The sequence below is a fragment of the Lissotriton vulgaris genome, chromosome 1_1 (assembly GCF_964263255.1).
Source record: "Lissotriton vulgaris chromosome 1_1, aLisVul1.2, whole genome shotgun sequence".
Classification (NCBI taxonomy): domain Eukaryota; kingdom Metazoa; phylum Chordata; class Amphibia; order Caudata; family Salamandridae; genus Lissotriton; species Lissotriton vulgaris.
This window is the reverse complement of record NC_141685.1, coordinates 1,602,497,139-1,602,520,360: the sequence shown is the minus strand read 5'-3', so window position 1 is coordinate 1,602,520,360 and position 23,222 is coordinate 1,602,497,139. Positions and strand designations below refer to the sequence as shown.

General features: G+C 42.8%; 1 protein-coding gene across 6 annotated transcripts in view; it reads right to left on the bottom strand.

Moving 5' to 3' along the window:
- The window catches only part of TMPO (thymopoietin), an 87,964-nt gene extending 66,149 nt beyond the window's left edge, over nt 1–21,815 (bottom strand). Inside the window, exons 1-2 of one of the 6 annotated variants that reach the window (XM_086918216.1) lie at nt 21,216–21,815; nt 2,662–2,788 (exon numbers count right to left, since the gene is read on the bottom strand). In XM_086918216.1, coding sequence (XP_086774342.1) covers nt 2,662–2,788; nt 21,216–21,431 — 343 coding nt within the window. In that variant the 5' untranslated portion in view covers nt 21,432–21,815. The remainder of the gene's footprint in view (nt 1–2,661; nt 2,789–21,215) is intronic. The other 5 variants (XM_086918203.1, XM_086918198.1, XM_086918193.1 and 2 more) reach the window with 5 other exon arrangements.
- Between the last annotated feature and the right edge of the window lie 1,407 nt (nt 21,816–23,222).

Sequence of the window (23,222 nt, the reverse complement as noted above, 5' to 3'; positions counted from 1 at the left end):
ACAGCCAGCGATTTAGATACTGCAAACCGTATTCCTTTGCTTCAGGCCAGAAGCTCATTATTTAAGAAAAGCAAGCAACTACCTCAAAGCTTTAAGTGTTGGCCATCAACTACAAAGAATAAGGATAGAAAGGCTGCCGGCTTCCACAGTGGTTAAAAAGACCATATAGGAGAGGAGTTTGTTAAAACAGATTTAGACTTTACACTGCTCTTCAGGCTAGCAATCTGATCAGTCATTCTAAGCCACAAAGAAAACTCAGATGGGTGGTGCATGGTCGTCATAGCAGCTAAAATAAGGTCTCCATAAACTGAATAGCAGAGAACAAGAATTCAGATCTCCATTTTATATCAAGGAAATGTTATTCCAAACACTTCATTCAGTTAAGGAAGCATGCTGTGCGGGATGGAGGAGTCCTACAATCTGTATTCTTTCCCCCCTTGTAATTTCTTGAATTGGTAGAGCTGAGAGAGGCTTTAATTTCAATAGATTAATTCAACAGAAAATTAAATTTGAAAACGACTGCCCTGGTCTTTAGATTTTCCAGCTTGAGCAAACTCATGTGCACGATTATTAGTAGGTTATCTTGTTACAAGTATTCTAGAATACAAGACATTAGTCGTGTCACTTAACAGTTGGAAGAAATAAAAATGTAATCAGAACTTTAGTCACAAACAGGAAACTCTTGAGCTGCTAACTGACAAATGTCATCTTTTGGTGCCTGCTTAAATCAACGAGAGAGAGAGGACTAGATAAGCCAGGGGATACGGTCTAGATTATGTATGTATATCAATAAGGACTAGCTAGTTTAAGGGAAGTAGAAGACTCCGGTTTGTACGTCAAATAAGGAGAAACTTTGTTTTCCTTATAAAGCCCTCACCCACTGACCTAGTCGGTGGCATGCTTCATCATCGGGCCCACCACAGTGGCACCGAATGTGCCCCGGGTGTGCTTCAGCGCCAGGTGACTGCGGAGCTGGTATGTTGCTGAGTGTGCAGTGAATAGGGTGAGAAAGGTGAAGTTTAAAAACTATACAGTAGGTCCCAGCACCCGAGGGTAAATTATTTTAATAAACTGGGCCTCTGTTAGCAGATAAAAGGCAGGTAGACGTAGATTAGAGTGCTAATTATGACCTCCAGCGTCTAGTGTGGTCTACATGTTTCAGCTAGTGCCTTGTAGATTTTAAGCTGGCTTTCCTCTGGACCGTTTTAATATGTGAAAACGTGCAGATTAAATAATAAAATTAAATTTAAGTGGTTGTGTTGTCTTTTGGCTAAGTGAAGCGCACACTAAGGCGCTATAACTGTTAGAGGAGGATTCCCTCAAGCTTGATCTGTTTTGTCTTGTAAAAAGCTTCATGGGTCGCCTGGCAGAGACAGAGACCGAGTATTGCAGTCTAGTTCCTCCTTGGACCTATTCGTCCTTCCGGGCGCCCGGAAGGACGAATAGGTCCAAGGAGGAACTAGACTGCAATACTCGGTCTCTGTCTCTGCCAGGCGACCCATGAAGCTTTTTACAAGACAAAACAGATCAAGCTTGAGGGAATCCTCCTCTAACAGTTATAGCGCCTTAGTGTGCGCTTCTCTTAGCCAAAAGACAACACAACCACTTAAATTTAATTTTATTATTTAATCTGCACGTTTTCACATATTAAAACGGTCCAGAGGAAAGCCAGCTTAAAATCTACAAGGCACTGGCTGAAACATGTAGACCACACTAGACGCTGGAGGTCATAATTAGCACTCTAATCTACGTCTACCTGCCTTTTATCTGCTAACAGAGGCCCAGTTTATTAAAATAATTTACCCTCGGGTGCTGGGACCTTCTAGAATAGTTTTTAAACTTCACCTTTCTCACCCTATTCACTGCACACTCAGCAACATACCAGCTCCGCAGTCACCTGGCGTTGAAGCACACCCGGGGCACATTCGGTGCCACTGTGGTGGGCCCGATGATGAAGCATGCCACCGACTAGGTCGGTGGGTGAGGGCTTTATAAGGAAAACAACGTTTCTCCTTATTTGACGTACAAACCGGAGTCTTCTACTTCCCTTAAACTAGCTAGTCCTTATTGATATACATATCTAATGGTGCCTGCCATCGGAAGACAACTGGAAGAGAGCTCAAAACTTAAGTAGCAGGGAAATTGTTTTTTTAAAATGGACTCAAAAGGCTACTTTTACCAGGACAAGATGTCACCTGAGGTACTTTGTGAGCTCTTATCACAGCCTGCCTTTTTGTTTAAAGTTACTTTATTGCAAGGCTTTTGCTGCACCGTAGGAACAAGCAAGCGTGATAGGGAGTCACCCTTTTCTTAAGGAAAAAAACGAAACAAGTCGTAGCACCATAAAAAGTAACTTCCTGACTCGCCAATAGTTGGTGTAATTTTAGCTTTTCGGGAAAGATTGAAAACAAAACAGCACTTGGTTAATAAAGAAATGGGGACTACTTCGTCCAAGTTTGAGGAGACGTTTGCAAGGGAATCACTTCTAAAGATTTAGAACTGAATACCAGTTGCCAACCCTGCTATTGGTCGAAGACACAAGTAAAATGTGTACTATGAGAACAAAGTATGAAATATCTATAATAAAGTACTTGTTGCAAATATTCTTTTCCTATCCTTGTAAAAAAAAAAAAAAAAAAATTACGTTAGTATGACACATACCCATTATAGGGCCAGGATTCAATCCATATTTTATGAGCTCTTCTTTTAGATCTTCATTGCTCAGTCCAGTTACATCAAAGTCATCTTGTTCTTCTGGCCTCGGCTTGTCAGTTTTCTTTGTGGCCTTCTGGAACAAAGGGAAGATAGCCCTGGTTAATAGCGGCATGTATTTGAACAGTGACACCAGTAAGGCTGCTTAATGAAACAGTTTCAGGTTTTGAGTCTACCCAACGGACTATGGACACTAAATGCTTTGTCAGGTCAAAGACGGCAGGGCCCACTTCATTAATACTCATCATGCTCTACCTGCATGTACTAGGCTTTGCTCACTGAACTTGCTGGGTACAGCTAAAAGCCCAACAGATCCTAGTACTTAGCAACCCTAATTCCAGGGCCACCTGACCTTCAACCATGGCCCAAAGAATGTGGGTTCAGAGCCTGACCAACTACCACTCCTATCGCATATGCCAACTGGTAACTCTTTAGACTAAAGGCTCAGAGCAAAAGCCCTAAATTCGGCACCCCTTTTTCCCCAACTACAATATTCTGCAGGAACCTTTCCTGGATCACCCTAGTCTGCATTCCAGCGTTAAAATGTTAACAGCGATGCGTCAAGGGAGGTCTTCAATGCAACAGTATGGTAATCTGTGATGTGAAGCGATGCAAAGTGGCAACTAAAGGCCACTCCGAATAAATGTGCCTCACAGAACCCACTGAGAACAGGGTTAGGACAGTGTGCAAGACAATGTGCAATGTCCTGGGATTGAAAGATGGAAAATTTGCCACACCACGATTCTATTATCCCATCACACAGGACTTGCCCAAAGCCCTCCTTCTTTCGTTTCAATTTTGGCACAAGCTGAATTTCCATTTGAACAAACAATTCCAAGACCTCAGCTGTGGGCAGTCAGATTAGAATGTTCTCAATCACTTCCTTACACTCCATGCGGCTTGTGGGTCAGTTCCTTAAGCTTCCACACTTACAACCAAATAAATGATAACGTCAAAGGAAATTAGTGAAAGGATGACCAGTCAAGTTTATCCCATTTGTGGGACAACTGGCTCAGATGTAACCTTCAAAAAGAAAAACTGTTCTTGGGGGCAAGTTGTCCTTCAGGGTTCAATATTTTAGTCTCCACGATACGAGCTAATTTCATCTGTGACAAACATTTTACAGCAGACAGATTTCTAGTGTCCAAAATGCTTTTGAGTTTGCTAATGCCAAAATGTAAGACAAACACTCTTGGCTAATCAGATTAGTTTTGCATGTTAATGCTGTACATGAACTGGACAGTAGTTGTACTGGTGGACAACTTTCCAAAAGAGTAGTTTTCCTATGTCCATCTAGAACCATTTGTACAAAACCCAAACAAATACTGAATGGAGCTCTAAAAGATAGACAACTATTGGATAGCAACATGCGGGGCTAGTACTTTGACAAGCTCAATAGACCATATGCCCACGACACTATCACATTATGCAACTACCCGACTGGTACTGGCACTCCCTAAACACCCCTAGGCAATTTACGTGACGCTTCTGACGACCGCACTGTTGGACCAAGTATTTCTTGCCGGCTTAAGGCAAGCCATAATACATTTTTCTTAGCATAACCCTGGATCAGTCACTAGATCCCAAACACTATGGGAGGCATTCAAAGTGACAATTCCCGGATTCTCTATAGTTAGACGAGCCATGGTATTAAGGGACATATCTAGCAAAAGGAGAAAAAGAAATCCGTTCACTAGAAATGGAATATACGCGGACTCCGAGCCCCACACTACTGGATGAAATCAGGAATAAAAGGACTATATACCAGGAGTTTGCCGAAAGTGAGGTGAAATACCTTTCAAGAAGTTATGTGGCACGAAATTATGGAGAGAGAAGCCATCTGGGTCATGCACTAGCTGGAAGAATACAAAACACGCGCACCCCACAGCATATAGTACAGATCATTGACGCATATAGCATACCACGTTACGACACACCCTCCATCATAGAAAGGTTCTCAGATTATTATACACACCTATACTACACACACGTAGCCACTCCCAAAATAAAAATCTTGATTACATAGCTTTGGCTTGGCTCTCAGATGCACACAGGGAATACTTTATGCAGCAGATGTATTGCGATTTATATAGCGCACGTATCACCCGAAGGCATCAAGGCCCTTGCCTTGGGAACCCGTCCTGGTATTCCCCTGTGAGATAACCCCAGCAGGGTATCCACAAGGTGAAAGCCAGGCATCCCGCCGCGAGGGGCCGTAGTGGAGATTAAGCAAGCTATTGCCCAGAGTCGCAGAGTGTGAACCCGTGAGTCGAGTAGGCACCAGAACGAGAATTATCGAGTCCGTGGAATTTTTTGAGCCCAAGACCCGCCGAGGCGGGGAATTGAACCCTGGTCCAGGACCGATCTCAGCTTCCGGGTCTGCCGCCTCTAACCCGTGAGCCACACTTCTCCACTCCTGAGCCACACTTCTCCACAGATTACCGAAGAAGAGACAAAAGAGGCAATCAGATCCCTTCACAATGGTGAAGCTCCAGGAATGGATGGTCTGCCCAGCAAAATATATAAAAATGTAGTGATCTCCCCCCCCCCCCCCCCCATCTCTTAGGTATGTACACTGAGGCATTTGATGATTGAATCCTTCGCCCTACACTTAGAAAAGCATTACTAATTACATTGCTAAAGCCACAGAAAAACCCAGCCCACTGACGCATACCGGCCTTTATCCCTCAAACTCTGATGGCAAAATCTTTGCCAAAATAATAGCAACCCGACTACAAACACCAATGCAAAAGTTAGTATTACCTGACCAATCAGGATTCATACCAATGCGATCAATAACGTACAAACTGCCCAGTATATTTGCCATGTTTCACCAGCTTGCCCGGACCGGACTGCGGCTGCAGCCTTTCTGGATGCAACCAAGGCATTTGATTCAATAGAATGGTAGTTTATGTTCTCAGTCCTCCATAGAATGGGATTCCTACAACTGTTTCTGTACTGGATTAAAATGTTACATACCAAACCATGTGCGAGGCTGCGGATAAATTGTAGTATGCTGCCCAGTTATATATACATAGATGAACACAGCAAGGATGCCCACTGTCATCCCTACTGCTCACACTACCAATCGAACCGCTAGAGTGTAAGATTAGCTAAAAGCATGCACACAGCATTGCAGTTACGGTTACGCCCTATTAGCATATCATTATATGCAGATGATATGGTATTATCCGGAAGACAACCTAAGCACGCTAATACAAAATACGCAAGATTTTAATATTACTCCGGACTAGGTATAAATTGGACCAAGTCGGTAGTCATTCCGTCAACACCGGCCACAAAACAAATCCCATTGGATTTCCCTCTGCAATGGCAAACGGAGTCAGTCAAACACATAGGTATTTGAATACATTGTGACCCTGAATTGTTGGTGCGGGAGAATTAAGGCAAGGCCCTTCAAAACTAGAAAGCCAAGTAGCTAGATGGATCTGGCTGCCACTGGCCGACAGAATTGCGATCCTAAAAACAGTGGTTCTACCATGTTTTCTCTATCTTTTTATGAACATACCCACCGTCCTTACACATGTTTTTCATAAAGCTGCGCTCCTGCCGTACTACACTCACATGGGCTGGCGAATAACCGGGAGCGGGGTGGGAGGAACTCACTCAACCTTAGAAGCAAGGTGGGTTTGGGGCCCCGGACTTACACCTTTATTATTTGTGTGCTCAAGCACAATACGTGAATTATTGGATACACCCCTATAATTACATCTCACATGTAGCTATGGAGACGGATATAGCCCTCCCAACACCATTAGTTACCCTGGTGACACAACCAAAGAGGTGGATGCCACGCACCGAGAAAAACCCTGTAGCCACTACAACAACTGCATGAAATACATTGATGCAACTGGCTGACAGGTCCCACACCTACGCTCCTGCACTGCAACACCACTCCCAAATAACAGTGATGCATGTACAAAAGACACAAGCACGACCAACGACATCTCTGCAGCAAAAGAACTAAACAGCTGGATCACCATCTGCGCATACAAGCTTGCACCCTTCCGCCACCCTGTCAGACAACGCCCCCTGACGGCCACATGGTTGAACACCGACCTCCAAGGCAGCAGGTGCTCCTGCAGACGCCTCGAGAAAATCTGGAGGAACAGAAAAACACAGGAGACCAGAACACCTACAAGAACGCCATGACCGAATACCACCAGCGCATAAGACACCAAGAGTACTTTTATCAACAATATAATCAACACCAACAACACAAAAGAACTCTTCAACCTCATATAGTAATTCACCAAACCCCCCCAGCGAAGCAACGGACGTCACACCATCGCAGAACCTCTGCAGTAAACTCAGCTCCTACTTCCACCTGAAAATCAAGGCCCTCAATAACTTCAGCAAACAGACTCAAGACACCACCCTCATCTCCACCACCAACAAGCCGCCCACCATCAACACCTGGAAACTAGCTACCACTGAAGACAACGCCACGTCCATGAAGAAAACCCACTCAGGAGCCCATTCGGACCCCTGCCCACCGCACATCTACCACCATAGCACCAGAACTATGCAGTACCATTAACACCTTCTTCGAATCCGGCATCTTCCCAGACGCCTGGAAGTGGGCAGAGGTCAAGCCCCTCCTCAAGAAACACTCGGCCAACCCGACGGACCTAAAAAACTACTGGCCCATCTATCTCCTTCGCTTCGAAGCTAGTCACCGAGAGATTAGATTTATTTACGATTATGCACTTTTATAAACAAGAGTCTTTCATTCATGTCTGTTACTCCCTTTCCCGATATGTACCCGATGCGAGTCTCATCTTCACGTGATCAAGCCATCGTTATGGCGAAAGGCGTTGTGAAATAAAACACTGTCCTTGCATTTGGGAAGCTGCGTCTTGATGTCCTGAGAGTGTGCGATATTTTGAAATGTTGACTTTGTCATTGGATTGCTGGTTAAACTCAGCCAGCGTGCACGCCACCCTTCTTGGGTCACTGGGGGTCCAGGAGGAGTAATTTTGCTTTGTGGATCAATAGCGAGGACCTCGCTGTACAGACCGGCCTTTGGATATTAGGCACGACACAGGACACTTCCACGGAAGTCCCAGAGAGAGTAAGCGGGAGCCAGGTCTTTCCGTCCTTGGGGGGTGGGACGCTCAATGGCAGTTGTGCGTAGTTAGTCCTGCGTTCTGGGGCAGCGGGGCTTTGGGTATACCGCAGTATTATCCTGGGGACTGGAATTGGCCGAACACCCTTGAAGACAGTTCTAAGCAAAATTGAACTGTGGGTCCAGCTACATTTACAGCTAAAATCTGAGTCCTATGTACGTGTGACAACATTGGCAAAGGGAACCCGGCATTCTCTGGGAGACTGAGACAAGTTTTCCCCACAGGAAGCTCTACTTGTGTTGTAAGGGACAGAATGAAGGAAGATGAAGACCTTACGAAAGCGGCAAAAATCAATGTTTATGAGAAAGAGCAATCCTATAAATACATCTAAAGAAAGTGGGGAAAAGACACAAACAGAACTACTAGAAATCAAATTGAAGCAATATGAAAAATTGAAAAAAATAGAGATTACCAAATGGTGGGAGGAGACATCGCTGCAACACTAGGTGGAACAGAACATGGTGCCAAGAGGTTTGAGAATTTTTACAACACAAACCTATGAGAAACCAAATCCTCCAATGTTAGAGGAGTGGTCAGTCAACTCAGCCAACAGTTCACGAAGGATGCTTGAAATCCTCATAAAATATGCCTGGATTGACTAGGATGAAATTTTGGAGGAGATTAATGCTTTATGGAGGATATAAATAGGAGCATGGACAAAGAAAGTCTATATAAAAGATACAAATCCATAAGTGAAAGACTAACAAAACATGAGGAAGACAAAAGCATGGAAGGAAAGAAAACTCAACCGCGACTACGCAGACTAGGACAGTGGCCACATTTTAACCTTTAGTCCTAAGTATGATCATTTATACAAAAATGATGGCTCAGGCAATGTTACGGTGGATGAGTCCAAAAACAAAGCTGATAATGAAGTAAATCCAACTAGCGAAAGTGAGTCCGATGTGTCATTGGTTAATGAGGTGGCACCCAAAACAGGAAAAAAGCAGTTGACTTTATTTAGACGAGGGAGACACCGGTACCCAAAACACGGGGACAAAGAGCACGAGGGAGTGGCCCCGCAGAAACAGAAGAGCGCGAATCAGACAACGATGGCAAAAGAGGCATGGGTCGTGGCGGCATGGGAACCAACAGGGGACGCGCCAAAAGAACATACTAATGGATGACAAAACTGTGAACATGACTATTATAAACTTGTCCAAGAGAGTAATGAACATAACTAAGAAAAGAGCCCTTTGTTTGGGCCTTTCCTTTTGCACATCCCATCCCTCGAAATATACTGACAATCGCATTGACTTATTCAAGTATACCCGTAAACTTAAACTAAACAAGCATTTGCAATGCAATAGGTCTCGCATTAGAAAAGTTTGAGCTATTGGTATTGCAAATGACAATTTTTTTATTTATGTTTTGTTTTTGAAAATAGCGAAATTAATAGCTTTGTCATTTACAATGCCAATAGTTATAACTTTCGCAAATGTGACACCTATAGCATTTGTAATACAATATGTGTTGTATTTACGTGACTTACATGTATTGATATTACAAATAAGTGGTTTAATTTTTTTTCAATAATTAATACTTAAATAAAAGTTATTGTAATTTATAATGGCAATAGCTTAAAGTTTTGTAAATAATCTTCACAAAATTTATCAGCCCGATTCATCATCGGCATGTTTTGAGAGTCTGTAATAGCGATTAATAAGCAATCGCTATTACAGACTCGCAAAACGGGATTCATGTAGGAATCGCAAAATAAATTGAGATTCCTACACATTCCTTATATGCGATTAGCAAATTGCTAATCGCAAATAAGGAATAACTCCCCATTCATTCCTATGGGCCTAAAGGAATGAATGGGGAGGTATTCCTTATTTGCGATTAGCAATTCGCTAATCGCAAATAAGGATGCGATTTCAAGGGTGCTAAGGGTGCCCACAGGACACCCTGTAGCACCCCTGAAATGTAAATTAGACATGTGTGCACACACAAGTCCAAAGGACATGTGTGTGTGTGTAACATACAACTGAGAAATATGCACAAAAGTGCATTTTTCGCAATTTACCACGAAGTCTGACTTCGCAGTAAATTGCGTAAAAAAATAGCTTATTCACAATTTTTTATTGGGTCATGAATAGCATTTAAGGAATCTCAAATTGAGATTCCTTAAATGCGATCGCAATTTGAAAAATCGCATTTTTTTGCGATTTCTCAAATTGCGAGTACATGTCCCAATGATGAATTTCAAATGCCATTTTTGCGGGCGCAAACGGCCGAATTCTGCGATTCGCACCGTTTGTGCCCGCAAAAATGCTTCATGAATCTAGCTGTATGTTCAGTGTATTTTATTGTGACGAAATTCCAAGAACAGAAGTGAAATATTAACATTGTTTTATTACATTTGTAATAAAGCGTGAAACATCGAGAGAACATATTTGAACCAGGTGTTGTTGAATGGTTGCACAGATTGATGTTGTGGTGGCGCTAAGTGATGTTGTGATGGCGAACGAGTGATGCTGTGGTAGCGCATAGTGATGTTGTGGTGCCCCTGAATGATGCTGTGGTGGTGCGGAGTGATGCTGTATGCTATCCTAGGTTTTGTTTTGCTATCCTATGTTTTGTTATGCTATGCTATGTTTTGCTATCCTATGCTTTCATTTTTTATGCTATGGTGTGTTTTGTTATGCTATGCTGTGTTTTGTTATGCTATGCTGTGTTTTGTTATGCTATGTTTTGCTATGCTATGCTATGTTTTGCTATGCTATGCTTGGTGATCCTCTGCTATGTTTTGTTATGCTAGGCTATGTTTTGTTGTGTTGTGTTTTATTATGCTATGCTTTGTTTTGCTATGCTATGTTTTCCTATCCTATGCTTCGTTTTGTTGTGCTATGTTTTGCTATCCTATGCTTTTTTTGTTATGTTATGCTATGCTGTGTTTTGTTATAATATGCTGGTGAGGGTGTGTGAGGGAGGGTGAGGGGGTGTGAGGATGAGAGGGTCTGAGTGGGGGTGAGGGTGTGTGAGAGTGAGGGGGTGTGTGAGGGTGAGTGGTGTGAGGGGTGGGGTTGTGAGGGTGTTGGGTTGTGAGGGAGGGTGAGGGTGACGGGGGTGAGGGTGACGGGGGTGTGAGGGTGTGTAAGGGTGAAGGTGTGTGTGGGTGAGGGGGTGTGTGAGGGTGTGAGGGGGTGTGAGGGTTTGATCTGTAACTAGTGCTCAATTTGAGACAGTGGTTGTGGGGGTTGCGTGCCACTCCTCGTGGGGACTGGCTTTATGTTTCCTTATGAAATTTTAGCGCCTAGCATAAGACTGATAAAATACACAAGGGGGAAAGAAGGAGGAAGAGAAAGGGGGAAACCTGTGACAACTGGAGAAAGAAGGGACCTCCATAAAGGGTAGGGAGTACCCGGAGGTGGATTAAAGCATTTTTTGCGTATATATAGATTTACTGCATTTACCACATAATCCATTGTCTGCTGCATAATCTTAAAATAAAACAAAATTGTTTTGTGCTCAAACGCTCCAACAGTTACTTAAAACACAGCGACACGTGTTGTTCATCAGGCCCCAAATTCAGAGTATTCAGTTCCAGTTATTTGGTGAAAAAGTTGTATTTTCAAAGCACGTTTCCTAATTATTTAATGTACTGTATATTCTGCGCATCTACAGCGACAGAGGTCCCCCACACCTTATCCGACAACAGCTTTGATATTTTGAGTGATGTCGTCCCTGGGGGCAAAACATTTCAGAGACACGAGTGCGTGAAACGAGAGGTGTAATATTTGCCCCCCATCCGTGGATGGGGGGGGGGGGATATTATAGTTTGCAAGCAAACAAAGGGCAGTCGCATGCACAACCTACGGTGAAATAACGCGTTATATGGTGTGAGAAAAACAGTGCAGCAACACCAATAGGTGAGATCACAGAGTATGATAAGAATTTGTATTACCGGGAAGGAAAAGGAGCACAGGCACACCCCAGCAAAAGGGACAGCCAGCTAGGCATTAACGGCTGGTAAACGCCCGGTTGCATGAAGAGCCTGTGAGGGATAGATGCTAGCAGATGGGGCTAAAGAGCAGATTATCGTAGTGTCACGCGTTACCAGTACTGCATGTATCAGTAGGGAAAGCAGCAGCGCCAGAAGCAGCCGAGTTACAGGAGTCAGGGTTACCTGTGGGACAGCTATCTTTAGGAACATTAGAAATGGGGCAGGTATCCCCAGGAGAAGACTCAGTGGCACAGGTGTCGGCCCCAGAGCCGACAGGACAGGGAGACATGGTTTAAATTAGATTTAAAAAAACAGAACGGGTACTAGCAATGGAAAAGGTGGTGCTCGAGTCAGGTAAAGAGCAGGGCAGCCAGGGTGGGAAGGGGACTGGAGATAGTGACGTTGAGCGGATGCTACTAGCGCCCAGTGACGTTGTCACATGACATAATAGTTGCAGCCTTTGTCCTCTACTGTGAGAAACTGTGCGGATGTACGATACCAAAAGCCACTTCTGAGTTGAAGTTGTATGGAAAAAGGGCAATTAATAAAAGAAAAATGTAAGGCTTTATCTTTAAAAGTGGCTCCTCCTGCTGAAAACACAGGCTGGTAATTCATCACATTTCTTATCTGCACCCAGGAAGTGAAGAGTAGTAGCTTCCGCAAGACGGTGGCACCATGGGTTAGGCTACTCCAGACTAGAGAATTATTTTCTAAGTAGAACCGCTTTTAAACACGAGTCAGTTGTCCGCATCCAAGATGAAAACTTACTTGCAGTCCAACACTGAGGAACGCCACGCTTTAACTGTATGAGCAGGGCACAAGTCCTAAAACGAGTTCGGGTGATGAGATGGCGGCTTCGCTGTGAAATGGACCCAAAAACAAACAAGGCGTTATATTGGACTCATCCCGGTTCCTCGCCAGCATCTCAAGCAGGCGCATCCTTTAGCCGCAGTGAAGGTGCCTGCGAGAGGCTCATGTGGCGTCGCTAAAGTGAAAGCATGGGGGAGCGCGAGAACAGACGCTGCTGACGCCGCACACGCTCACAGCTCATGCCAGCAGCAAACGTGTGCTCACGAGGCCAAATCCGAAAAGGAAAGTGAGCGCGTCCGACTCGTGTCCACATATTCAGTAAGCAAATAGGTATACTAATGTATACAAGAGGTCATTCGCTATGCTCGACCTAAAAAGTGGCATAAGCTTAAAGGAAGCTCAGACACTGTTTAAGAACGCACAAGAGTTGTCCAATGCACATAATTTGGATATTGGCAACAGTGAGATACTGGGAACGGTTATAAAACTAGGTATCACTGAACAAGGAGGGAGCACCAATCAGTACCACACAACTGCTTGCAGAGCTCAATGTATGTACAGATGCAGCGGCAGACACTGATTTTAAAATGAAATCTAGCTTTGTTCCTATACTCCCACATGATAGCATTGATACTTTTTATGATGAATGTGTAAACATGAGTTTTAATGAATTGAGACAAACACAAATCGAGACACAAAGAAGATCAAAATATGACATTTAAACAAAGACAGGCTATCAAAGCCCTCGTGGAGGACGATACTATTATCATTCGTGCAGTGGACAAAGGGAGCAACATTGTTATCCTTGATAGAGAACAATATATAGAGGAGGCCAATAGACAACTTTCTGATGCTAATTTCTATGAACACAGGGGTGTGGAATTTATTAAAATATCTACCTGTCCATGGGGCAAGTTGCTTCATAAATCTACTTGTTATTTAACAAAATCCACTTGTCCCTTTGGTGCCATGTGGCTCGGCGACAAATTATGGTAGCAATCTCATATAAGAGCTTATATAGCCTCTCTGATTATGCCAGTGCTCATACCATAGTGGTTCTTGAATGCTGGCAATCCCTTTATGTTGCCACGTTTCTGCAGATCTACATACTGGGACTAAAGGTAGTGGTAAGCAATGGTTCCAGGTTTGGAATGCCCTTTAAGTCTGTACAAATCTACTAACTTGCATGTTTTAAGGGTTTTCAACAACTCTTCTCTAATCTTTTCCTATACTGAGAAATGATGGAAATTTACTCCTGACAATGGCAGACGCAAACTTTCTTCCAGAGTTGGGAAAAAAGTGGTTGATGGGAAAATAACCTTGCAAACTCTCTGGTTTTCGCATGAGCAAATCTACACATGCATATTTGGTCATGATAAACTGCAGTTCACAAATATTTTCCAGGAGTACATTTCTTGCCCTACTTCTATAAATTCTTGTAAATTCACTAAAGCCATATAGCTGCACTTAATGCAAGGACATATACCAAGGGTGCACTTTGAGACTTTCTTTAATAGGGCCCCTAATTTGGTCTGGCGTTAACCACAACCTTTTGTGTTTATTAAAATTCTCTCTCCCTCTGTATCGGCTGGCTTCACTGTGAGTGACTGCATTAAGCTCTTTCACACAGAGTATATTGGCACACAGTAGTTTTGTTCAGTGGCAGTAACTAATGTGGCAGTGTGCTTTTTTAGACTAATTCGTTTTTTGCTTTTGCCAAAGTTTGTTAAAATGGCGAGGGCCCAGCAGCTCTCACATCAAGAAGGCTTTATAAAAACCATGTCAAAACAAGTCACGTGTTGGCAAAATTAAAAAGCTGACACTAATTTTAGACCTACTGGCTTTGCCAATTCTTGTTTATTTTTATGTTTCTCATAATCTTATTGAAACTGGTTACACTGATTTTCCAATATGAATATTTCTGCGAAATACTAGCATGCAACAACACATTTTACTAAATGATGCTGCAAAGAAACGGTACCTGAAATTTCACAGTAGTTTAGCAAAATGTATTTTCCTACTTTCATTTTTTTAGGAACATTTTATATTGAAAGCAAAGAGTCATTAATCTTGCTCTAAAGCTTCTGCAAATATTTGGATCTAATCAGAGAGCATTCTGGGATTATTATGCATAGCCTCATATTGCTAAACTTTGAAACCGTAAGTACACATTTTTATACTGTAACCACTGTCAGTAATGCAGTCAGAATTTACATTTACTTAGATCGCTCACCCTAATAAAGGCTTTCAATTAATGAACCATAAATACAATTTTGAACAGCATTAACATAGGCACACACATAATAACCTGACTTCAGGCTGTGCCCTTTCCTGGCCCTTAATGTGCTACTGCAAACTGGCAGCCAAAGGGTTTGTGCTGCAGGCGGTGGGGCCTACTTGTCCCAAGGACAAAATGCAAATTAAAACTGGTTGCCCTTGACCCCAAACAATATGTCCTGGGTGTCAGGCTATAGGAATTCCACATCCCTGGAACACATAGAAGCTGATCGCTACAATGAGAGCATTATCACCCTATGGAGTGGAAAGAGAGGGGTATACTTACATGGGAGGAGTTTAACTATTTAAAATGTGACTATCTGGTTCTCCCGGTCCTCTACTTGTTACCCAAGATACATAAAAACGCCAGACCTCCCGGGAGACCCATAGTTTCCTCACGAGGAGGTGTTTGAGAAAGTGTCTAAGTACATTGATCATTTTCTCAGAGAATTTGTGGTTAATTTAGACAGCTATGTTAGAGACACTTAAGATTTTTTGAAGAAGATCGAGGATACGAGGTGTGATACAGATTCTATACTCATCACACTTGACGTACAGAGTCTGTATACCATAATTGACCATCATCAGGGCCTTGAGGCATGGAAAGATTTTCTGAAAGAGACATCAGATTTCCAGAACATACTTGAATGATATTGGACATGGTGAAGTATTGCTTACAGAACAACATTTTCTTGTTCAATGGGGAACTTTTCCGTCAGGTCAGTGGCTCTGCCACGGGCTCTTGCTTTTCACCTATTTTTGCGAATGTATTTCTAGGAAGGTGGGAGGGAAAAGGACATTCGTGCTGATGCCTCCCTCCAACAAGAATTTAAGATGGTATTGATGTGGCTTCGCTACATCGATGACCTTTTTATTGTATGAAAAGGCATTGGGGATGAAGCTGACATTTTCATCAACAAGTTAAATCAAAATGACAGAAATATAGTTCAGTGGCATAAAAAGCAAAACATGTATAGAATATCTCGATGTTAAACTTGAGATAAAGGATAGCAAAGTTCACACCTCACTCTTTCGGAAGGCCACCGCCGGCAACAGCATCATTCATGCCCTCAGCAGTCACCCAGAGAAACTCAAATGGAGTATTCCTTTTGGGGAGCTGCCGAGGGCAAAACAGAATTGCAACACTATTTAGGCATACTCCGAGGAGAGCGATACCATCCTTGACAGATTCAGAGAGAGGGGCTACCCTAATTGGGTGCTTAAGATGGCAAAAGAAAGAGCAAACAAAATAGAGAGGGCAAATACCATCATAGACAAGCCTTCTGATAAGGAGACTAACAATGACACCACAAGACTAATACTGACATACAGCTCAGATCCCCAAGCAATCAAGAAATGATCACCAGAAATTGGGGAGGATCGAAAACTGACAGTCATAGGCGATATTTTTTCAGAGAGACCAAGCCTAACATATCGCCGGGGTAAAAGCATTAGGGACATGTTGGTCCATAGTGATATCACAGCATATCCCCCGTCCAACATCCAGGGCCTTGACTGATTCTTTCCATGCAGCCACTGCAAGGCCTGTGCCAACAGTAAGGCATGCAAACAGGTTAGGTACAATGGGATTACAAAAAACATCACTAATTTCCTCACGTGCTGTTTACATTTGTTGTATATGCAATTGCATGCACCTGCAACAAATGGTATATTGGCAGCACGACGTGTATGGCGAAGAAACGGATACTTGAGCACACCAGAGCCATCACAAATTTTGATCCAAAATACCCAGTAGCTCAACATTTCAGAGAACAACATTACTCAAACGTCAAAGATCTTAGCTACATTATTTTGGAACATGTACCAAAAAACCCCAGGGGTGTAAACAAAGTTCTTAATCTGAGGCAGAGGGAGTCATAATTAATCCTAGACTTCCAAACGAAGGCCCCAGGGCGGTTAAATCAGGATGAGGAACGGTCCGTTCATTTAAAAGCTGATGACTGTGTTCTTTATTTAGTTCTTTCAATTCCTTCATTCCCTAGAATAATTATATTCTGTGCTTGTGTACAGATAATATGCTAATGTAATGTGTAGCATTGTGATCAAGTGAACGTTATTATATATTTTAATGTTTATGTTATTTTGTTTGTCTTGCAGGAGGTTGAGAAGGGGCCACGTCACCTACACTTCACTTGCATGGGATTTCTCCCCTTCTCAGTCTCCTTTTCTTCACGAGCACCAGAATATTCTTGCACCATGTGGTCTATCACCGGGGGTAACATGTTTTTATGGACTCTTCAGTGTACATTATAGACATGTGATGATTGCCAACATACATTCACCCAGTTCTTAGAGTTTCATGCTCTGTGATATCGTTATTACTATTCTGTGTAATTATCACAATTTGTTCTCATACTTAGCCCCAATACATATGCCAACCCACTTGGGTGTGCTACTTCTGCACGTACATTTCCCATGGCCCAAACCTCTAGTATAGTGAGGGAGGCGGAGTCTCGTATAATTTGCGCATGAGCAATTAGACTCCTTGCCCGTATGACTGGACACTACGGAGTATGTTGGAGCTTATGGAGGGACACCCCCCCGCACCACCTTTATGACTTCTTAAAGCTATTCCTTTTTATTTAGGAACATGGGGTGTTTGTAATCCACTTTGGATTTAATTTGTTTTCATATTTTGCGAACCACAAACTGAATTAAGATGTGTGTCCAGTGTAGATAACATCGATACAGATGCTCATACATCATACATGTATTTTGCTTATTATTACCTTTATTTACAATTATGGACAGTTATAAATCAGAGTCTTTCTTTCATGTCTGTTACTCCCTTTCCAGATATGTACCCAATGCGATGAGAGTCTTATCTTCACGTGATCAAGCCATCGTTATGGCGAAACGCGTTGTGAAATAAAACAACACTGTCCTTTCATTTGGGAAGTTGCGTCTTGTTGTCCTGAGAGCGTGCGATATTTTGACTTTGAGATAGATATATAGTTTCACCCAAAATGCCTCTCCTTCAAGGATGCCACTCCACAGACGTATAGGTTAACCATTTATTCAAGAAAGCATGCATCACCAGAGATTTGCATGCGTTTGGGAAGCGAAATAGATGTGACTCAGTGTTTTACCAGATGCCGCCCCCTGAGGAAGGAGCTTGTTAGCTCCGAAATGCGTTGGGGACCTCTTTATGCAGACGTAATGTGCAGCTTTCTAGAATAAATGGTTGTTAACCTACCTGTCTGTGGAGTGGCGTCCTTGAAGGAGTGAAATGATAGTGTACCTGGCGCACTCTGATTAAATGTATTCTGCTATTACGGTAAGTGTGCGATGTTGTGTAAACGCCTACTGAGCATAGATTCAATAACCTTAGAGGCCCAGCCCCTCAAGGGCGACTGGGATTCCAACATGCAGCCCCTTGAGGGGCTGGGCCTCAAAGGTCCTTGAAGGAGTGGCATTTTGATATATAGCCTGTGCGCTGGAAACGCGCCTTTTGGTACCTGGTTGGCGTGGCTCGATCTTTCCAGATCAGGAGAAGTTTGAATATATATATACATACATACACACATATACACACACATATATATACATACACACATATATATACATACACACATATATACATACACACATATATATACATACACACATATATATACATACACACATATATATACATACACACATATATATACATACACACATATATATACATACACACATATATATACATACACACATATATATACATACACACATATATATACATACACACATATATATACATACACACATATATATACATACACACATATATATACATACACACATATATATACATACACACATATATATACATACACACATACACATACATATACATACATACATACATACACATACATACATACATACGTATGTATTTGCCAGATACCACCCTTCTCGCAATCTCCGATCATCCAGCTCAAATTTCCTGTCAGTACCTAGGGTCAGGCTCAGCACGAGAGGTGGCAAATCCCTCCCAGTACTCGGAGCAAAAGCTTGAAACACTCTTCCCCCCCCCCCCCCCCCCCCTTCGTGCCCTAGACAAGGAAAAAGACTTCAGAAAGGGATTGAAAACCTGGATTTACAAGCTACAGGACACCTGTGTTAGAGCACTAGTGTAACAGTTGGGTGAGCTTCCATCCATGCCCTACCTGTTTCCTACATCTCTGGATCAGTATCTTGCGCCTTGATGCTCCTTGGAGTGACTGCTGCGCGGTACAAATGCTATCTTACATTACATATATATATATATATATATATATATATATATATATATATATATATACACACACATACATATACACATACATATATACATACATATACACATACATATACACACATACATATACACACATACATATACACACATACATATACACATACATATACACACACACACACACACACACACATACACATATACATATACACACACATACATATACACACACATACATATACACACACATACATATACACACACATACATATACACACACACACATATATACACACACACACATATATACACACACACACACATATACACACACACACACACATATACACACATACATATACATACATACACACACACACATATACACACAAACAATATATAATTATATATAAATAACGTTACGGCTCGTACCACCGACATTAAATGGGTTCAAGGTAAAACACCCGCCAGAATTCCCCCGAGTTGTACACGTTTCTGAATATTTAATGTTTGAAAAGTTATACTACGTTGGAGCCACACAACGCATCCTAATGTTCAAAGGGAATAAGTGGTTGAAACACAGCGCACGCGTATGAAGCACTTGAGGGCGTGAAACCCAAACACATTAATTCATGAAACAAAACAGATGCCAGTTTCAACAATGCGTTTACTACTGTAAACCTAATTACAATACTTTGTTGATTGCTTACTGAATAATGCAACATTATGTTGCAAGCCAAAACAAACTATGCCACTCGGTGAATGTAAACTACAAAATAACTAAGCTCTACCACATCAGGCACGCATTTGAGACACTGGAAACACGTGCTTTTAGAGTTGCTCACTAGGTACAGTCTCCACTGCTAAGGGAGAAACTCCTGTTAGCTTCTGTTGTGGCATCAAAACCAAATGTCCATCTCCGAGAATACATTTCAAGGTAATCGGGTTTGGCTTGCGGGCAGTGGAGACTCCAATCTACCTTTACTGGCGGTATTACACAATCACAAAGGAACAGAAAAGTGGGATGAACGTATCGGAGCTCTGAAATAGACCACTTTAACTAAGGATGAAGCAGGCTGCAGAAAAGGCGGGACTGCGTAGTCACAACTCACAATGTATATTATAGGGGTTTAACTCGGCCTCCAGGGGGCGCGGCACATTATCAGACCTACATAATGTACGTGGAAGCGGGAAACTCTTCAACCCGTTAAGTGCCTACAGTGTCACGGTCTAGACACCAAAACAATTAAGCATAGAGGCTGCACTGGCGAATGTGACATTTTAAATACGTTGCACGGGTCCACGCAATAATCAAGTCTGTGGTCATTATAGGATATAGGGTGGCCTTTCACGTAGTTACAAGAACAATGAGCGCGGGGAAAGGGGAGACAACGGACATCCTGCACAAAAGGGCGAAGCTCATTCGCCCGCAGTGTGTGCACCAAAGCAATAGCTTCGGCAACACCGAGTTTACTTAACCGCCAACTCCATGTGGATTTAGCTGCACTGTCAGTATAAACACAACACCCTCACGCGAGGACGGGTTTAAACACGTGATTCAGTAGGAATCCTTGGCAACAAAGCGCCGCCTCGCCACAGTGTAGCAGAGAGGGAATCAGACTAGAGCAGACCAAACCAACAAGCGCGGGCGAGGAGCGCTCCAGCTGGGCAGCTGCACACAGGCAAAAGGCTTGAAGTAAAGGCGAACGTTAGGCTAGCCAAGAACCAAGGCGGAAAAAACACGCGGCCTTCTGCAATGTGCAGTAAAGGGTTCAACTGCGCTGGATTGGTTAGCAAGTCCTCTGGGTGTTTTGATGGCCGCAGCGGCCCAAAAACGATGCATTTATTTAGGACTGTTATCCCCAGCAGCAACGACCAAATGTGTGTAGCTGATCACCCTTTTCAACGCCAGTATAACCATATGCACACAGGCAGCCACGCAGGCCTAGGGTGCAATCTGTTATTTAAAGCCTCAATTCCCTCTCGCCCTCATCGTGGAGACTACTATGTGCTACTCCCCAGAACCCACAACAGCGCCCTGGGAACATATGCACTCTCGCTATCAGGCGCTCACCTTGGGCCTGCCCCGGGCCGGCGTGGCCTCCCTCTCCTCGTCGCTGGAGAAGTCGCGGCTCTTGCTTTTGTTGCGCACCGTTAGGTGCTTGCGGTAGAGCTGCACATACACGTCCTTGCGCTGGTCCCCGGCCGGCAGCGCCACGCTGTTGGCCAGCAGCTCACTCTTAAGCTTGTCTTTGGTCAGCACAGACGGGTCCTCCAGGAACTCGGGCATCCTGCACCAGCTCCCTGGTTCTTGCCTGGCTGGCCCTGATGAGTCCAGAAGCGGCTCCCGTGCTCTGAGCTGCAGCGGGTGGAGGGGGCGGAGGCGTCAGGCGACAAGCTAAGCCAGACAAATGGAGCCCGCTCTCACACTGTCGAGGAAGGTAAAGCCCACCCCGCAGCAAAGCGCGTTACAATTGGTCGAAAGCGGTATGAAGCGAGGCGCTTATTGGCTGCCCCCTTCAAGACACCATAACCAGGCTCGTAGCTCTGTAACAGAAACCTTCAGTCGCACAAGCGAAACGGCAGGAAAATGCTCTGTTTGAATCGAGCGGGAGGGAGGGCGTGGGTGGAGCGGCCTGACTCCATCCTCGGCACTCCCCGCTTCGTAGTGTCTGCTTATTATTGTGCTGCGTAATAGCATTAGAGCCCATACTAATCATGAAAACAAACAAATCCATCCAGTTATAATAGCCCTATCAGAAAGTTCGTGTATTTGGCATCCTATACATTGGGTTAATATTTAGGGTTGCAACAATTCAAAGATAAAAATATCGGCCTTTTCTGTTTTAAGAGTCTGCAAAGGTCTGGACATTCTATTAAAGAGGACTTTAAACAGAATGGTATAGAGACATTTGTTTCGTGCATTTTCTCTCTTTGTTTACATTGATTATTAACCAGGGCTCATTAACACAGCTCTATAACACATTCAAAGACGCTTTCTAATTAAATTTGCTGTTTGAAGTGTTTATAGATGAAGGCTAAGTATATGCTTTACGAGATTTTGCTTATTTTTGCACCACCCAGGACATTTAAATACTGGCGTCCCCGTAGAAAATCTGACCCTACTGGTATCCTATTAAAAATAAGTAGTTATCTGGCCAACATCTCATGTTTATTTAAACTCTTCTAGCGCGCTCCAACTGCCCGAAAGCAACACTAATGTATAGGTTGCATATTAGAACTTTTTTTTTTAAAACTCCTATGTGAGGCCAAAGGTAGAGGTGGGCGAGCCAACAAATTAAGAGGGATAGCCGAGCCAAAGGTCTGGCATGGATTTTGGAGCCCGTGTAGTAGTCGAGCCCCGAAAATATTTGCTACGTAAACCATACAATTAAATACAATTTCATTTTTTTGAATCAGTATAAATAGCCTTCCAAACATTTTTTTAATCAAATAAAAGTAGTCCTTTATAACGGGACCTGAATACATGTTGACCACACAATAACGAAGGTAAAATCAAAACATTCCTTCAATAAAATACATAACATAAAATGGCTCATTCAGACAATAAAAAAGAGGAGCATAATAAAAAAACAAATAAAGAACTAAATATATATTGCCAAATAGTAATTTGCGCTATAGTATAGAGAGGAACAGATATTTCACAGTCTAACACAAAATATCGCTACTACAGTCAATATTGAGCAAATATACCCAAACATTCAGGAATATGGGAGCACCTGGGCCCATAAATTATTACTGTTTCAATGTAACTGCGGATACCATCCTCAACTGGAGGGTCACTCCAGTGAATGTGTACATATTTTAGTAATCAACTTGCGGGGAATGAGATTTTGATATCAATTTATGATCAATTTAATAACTTATCTCATTCATCTATTTTGGAACGATAGTATCTGTCATTGAGTAAAAGACAACCCCCGCATAGGTTAGACTAACCCCATTAACGGACGCCACTCTGAAGAACCACTTACAACTGATAAAGTTTAAAAGTTTTATATAAAATCAAAGTTGGATGCAATTACAATCCGCTCAGGATAAACCTCAAAGTATACAAAAG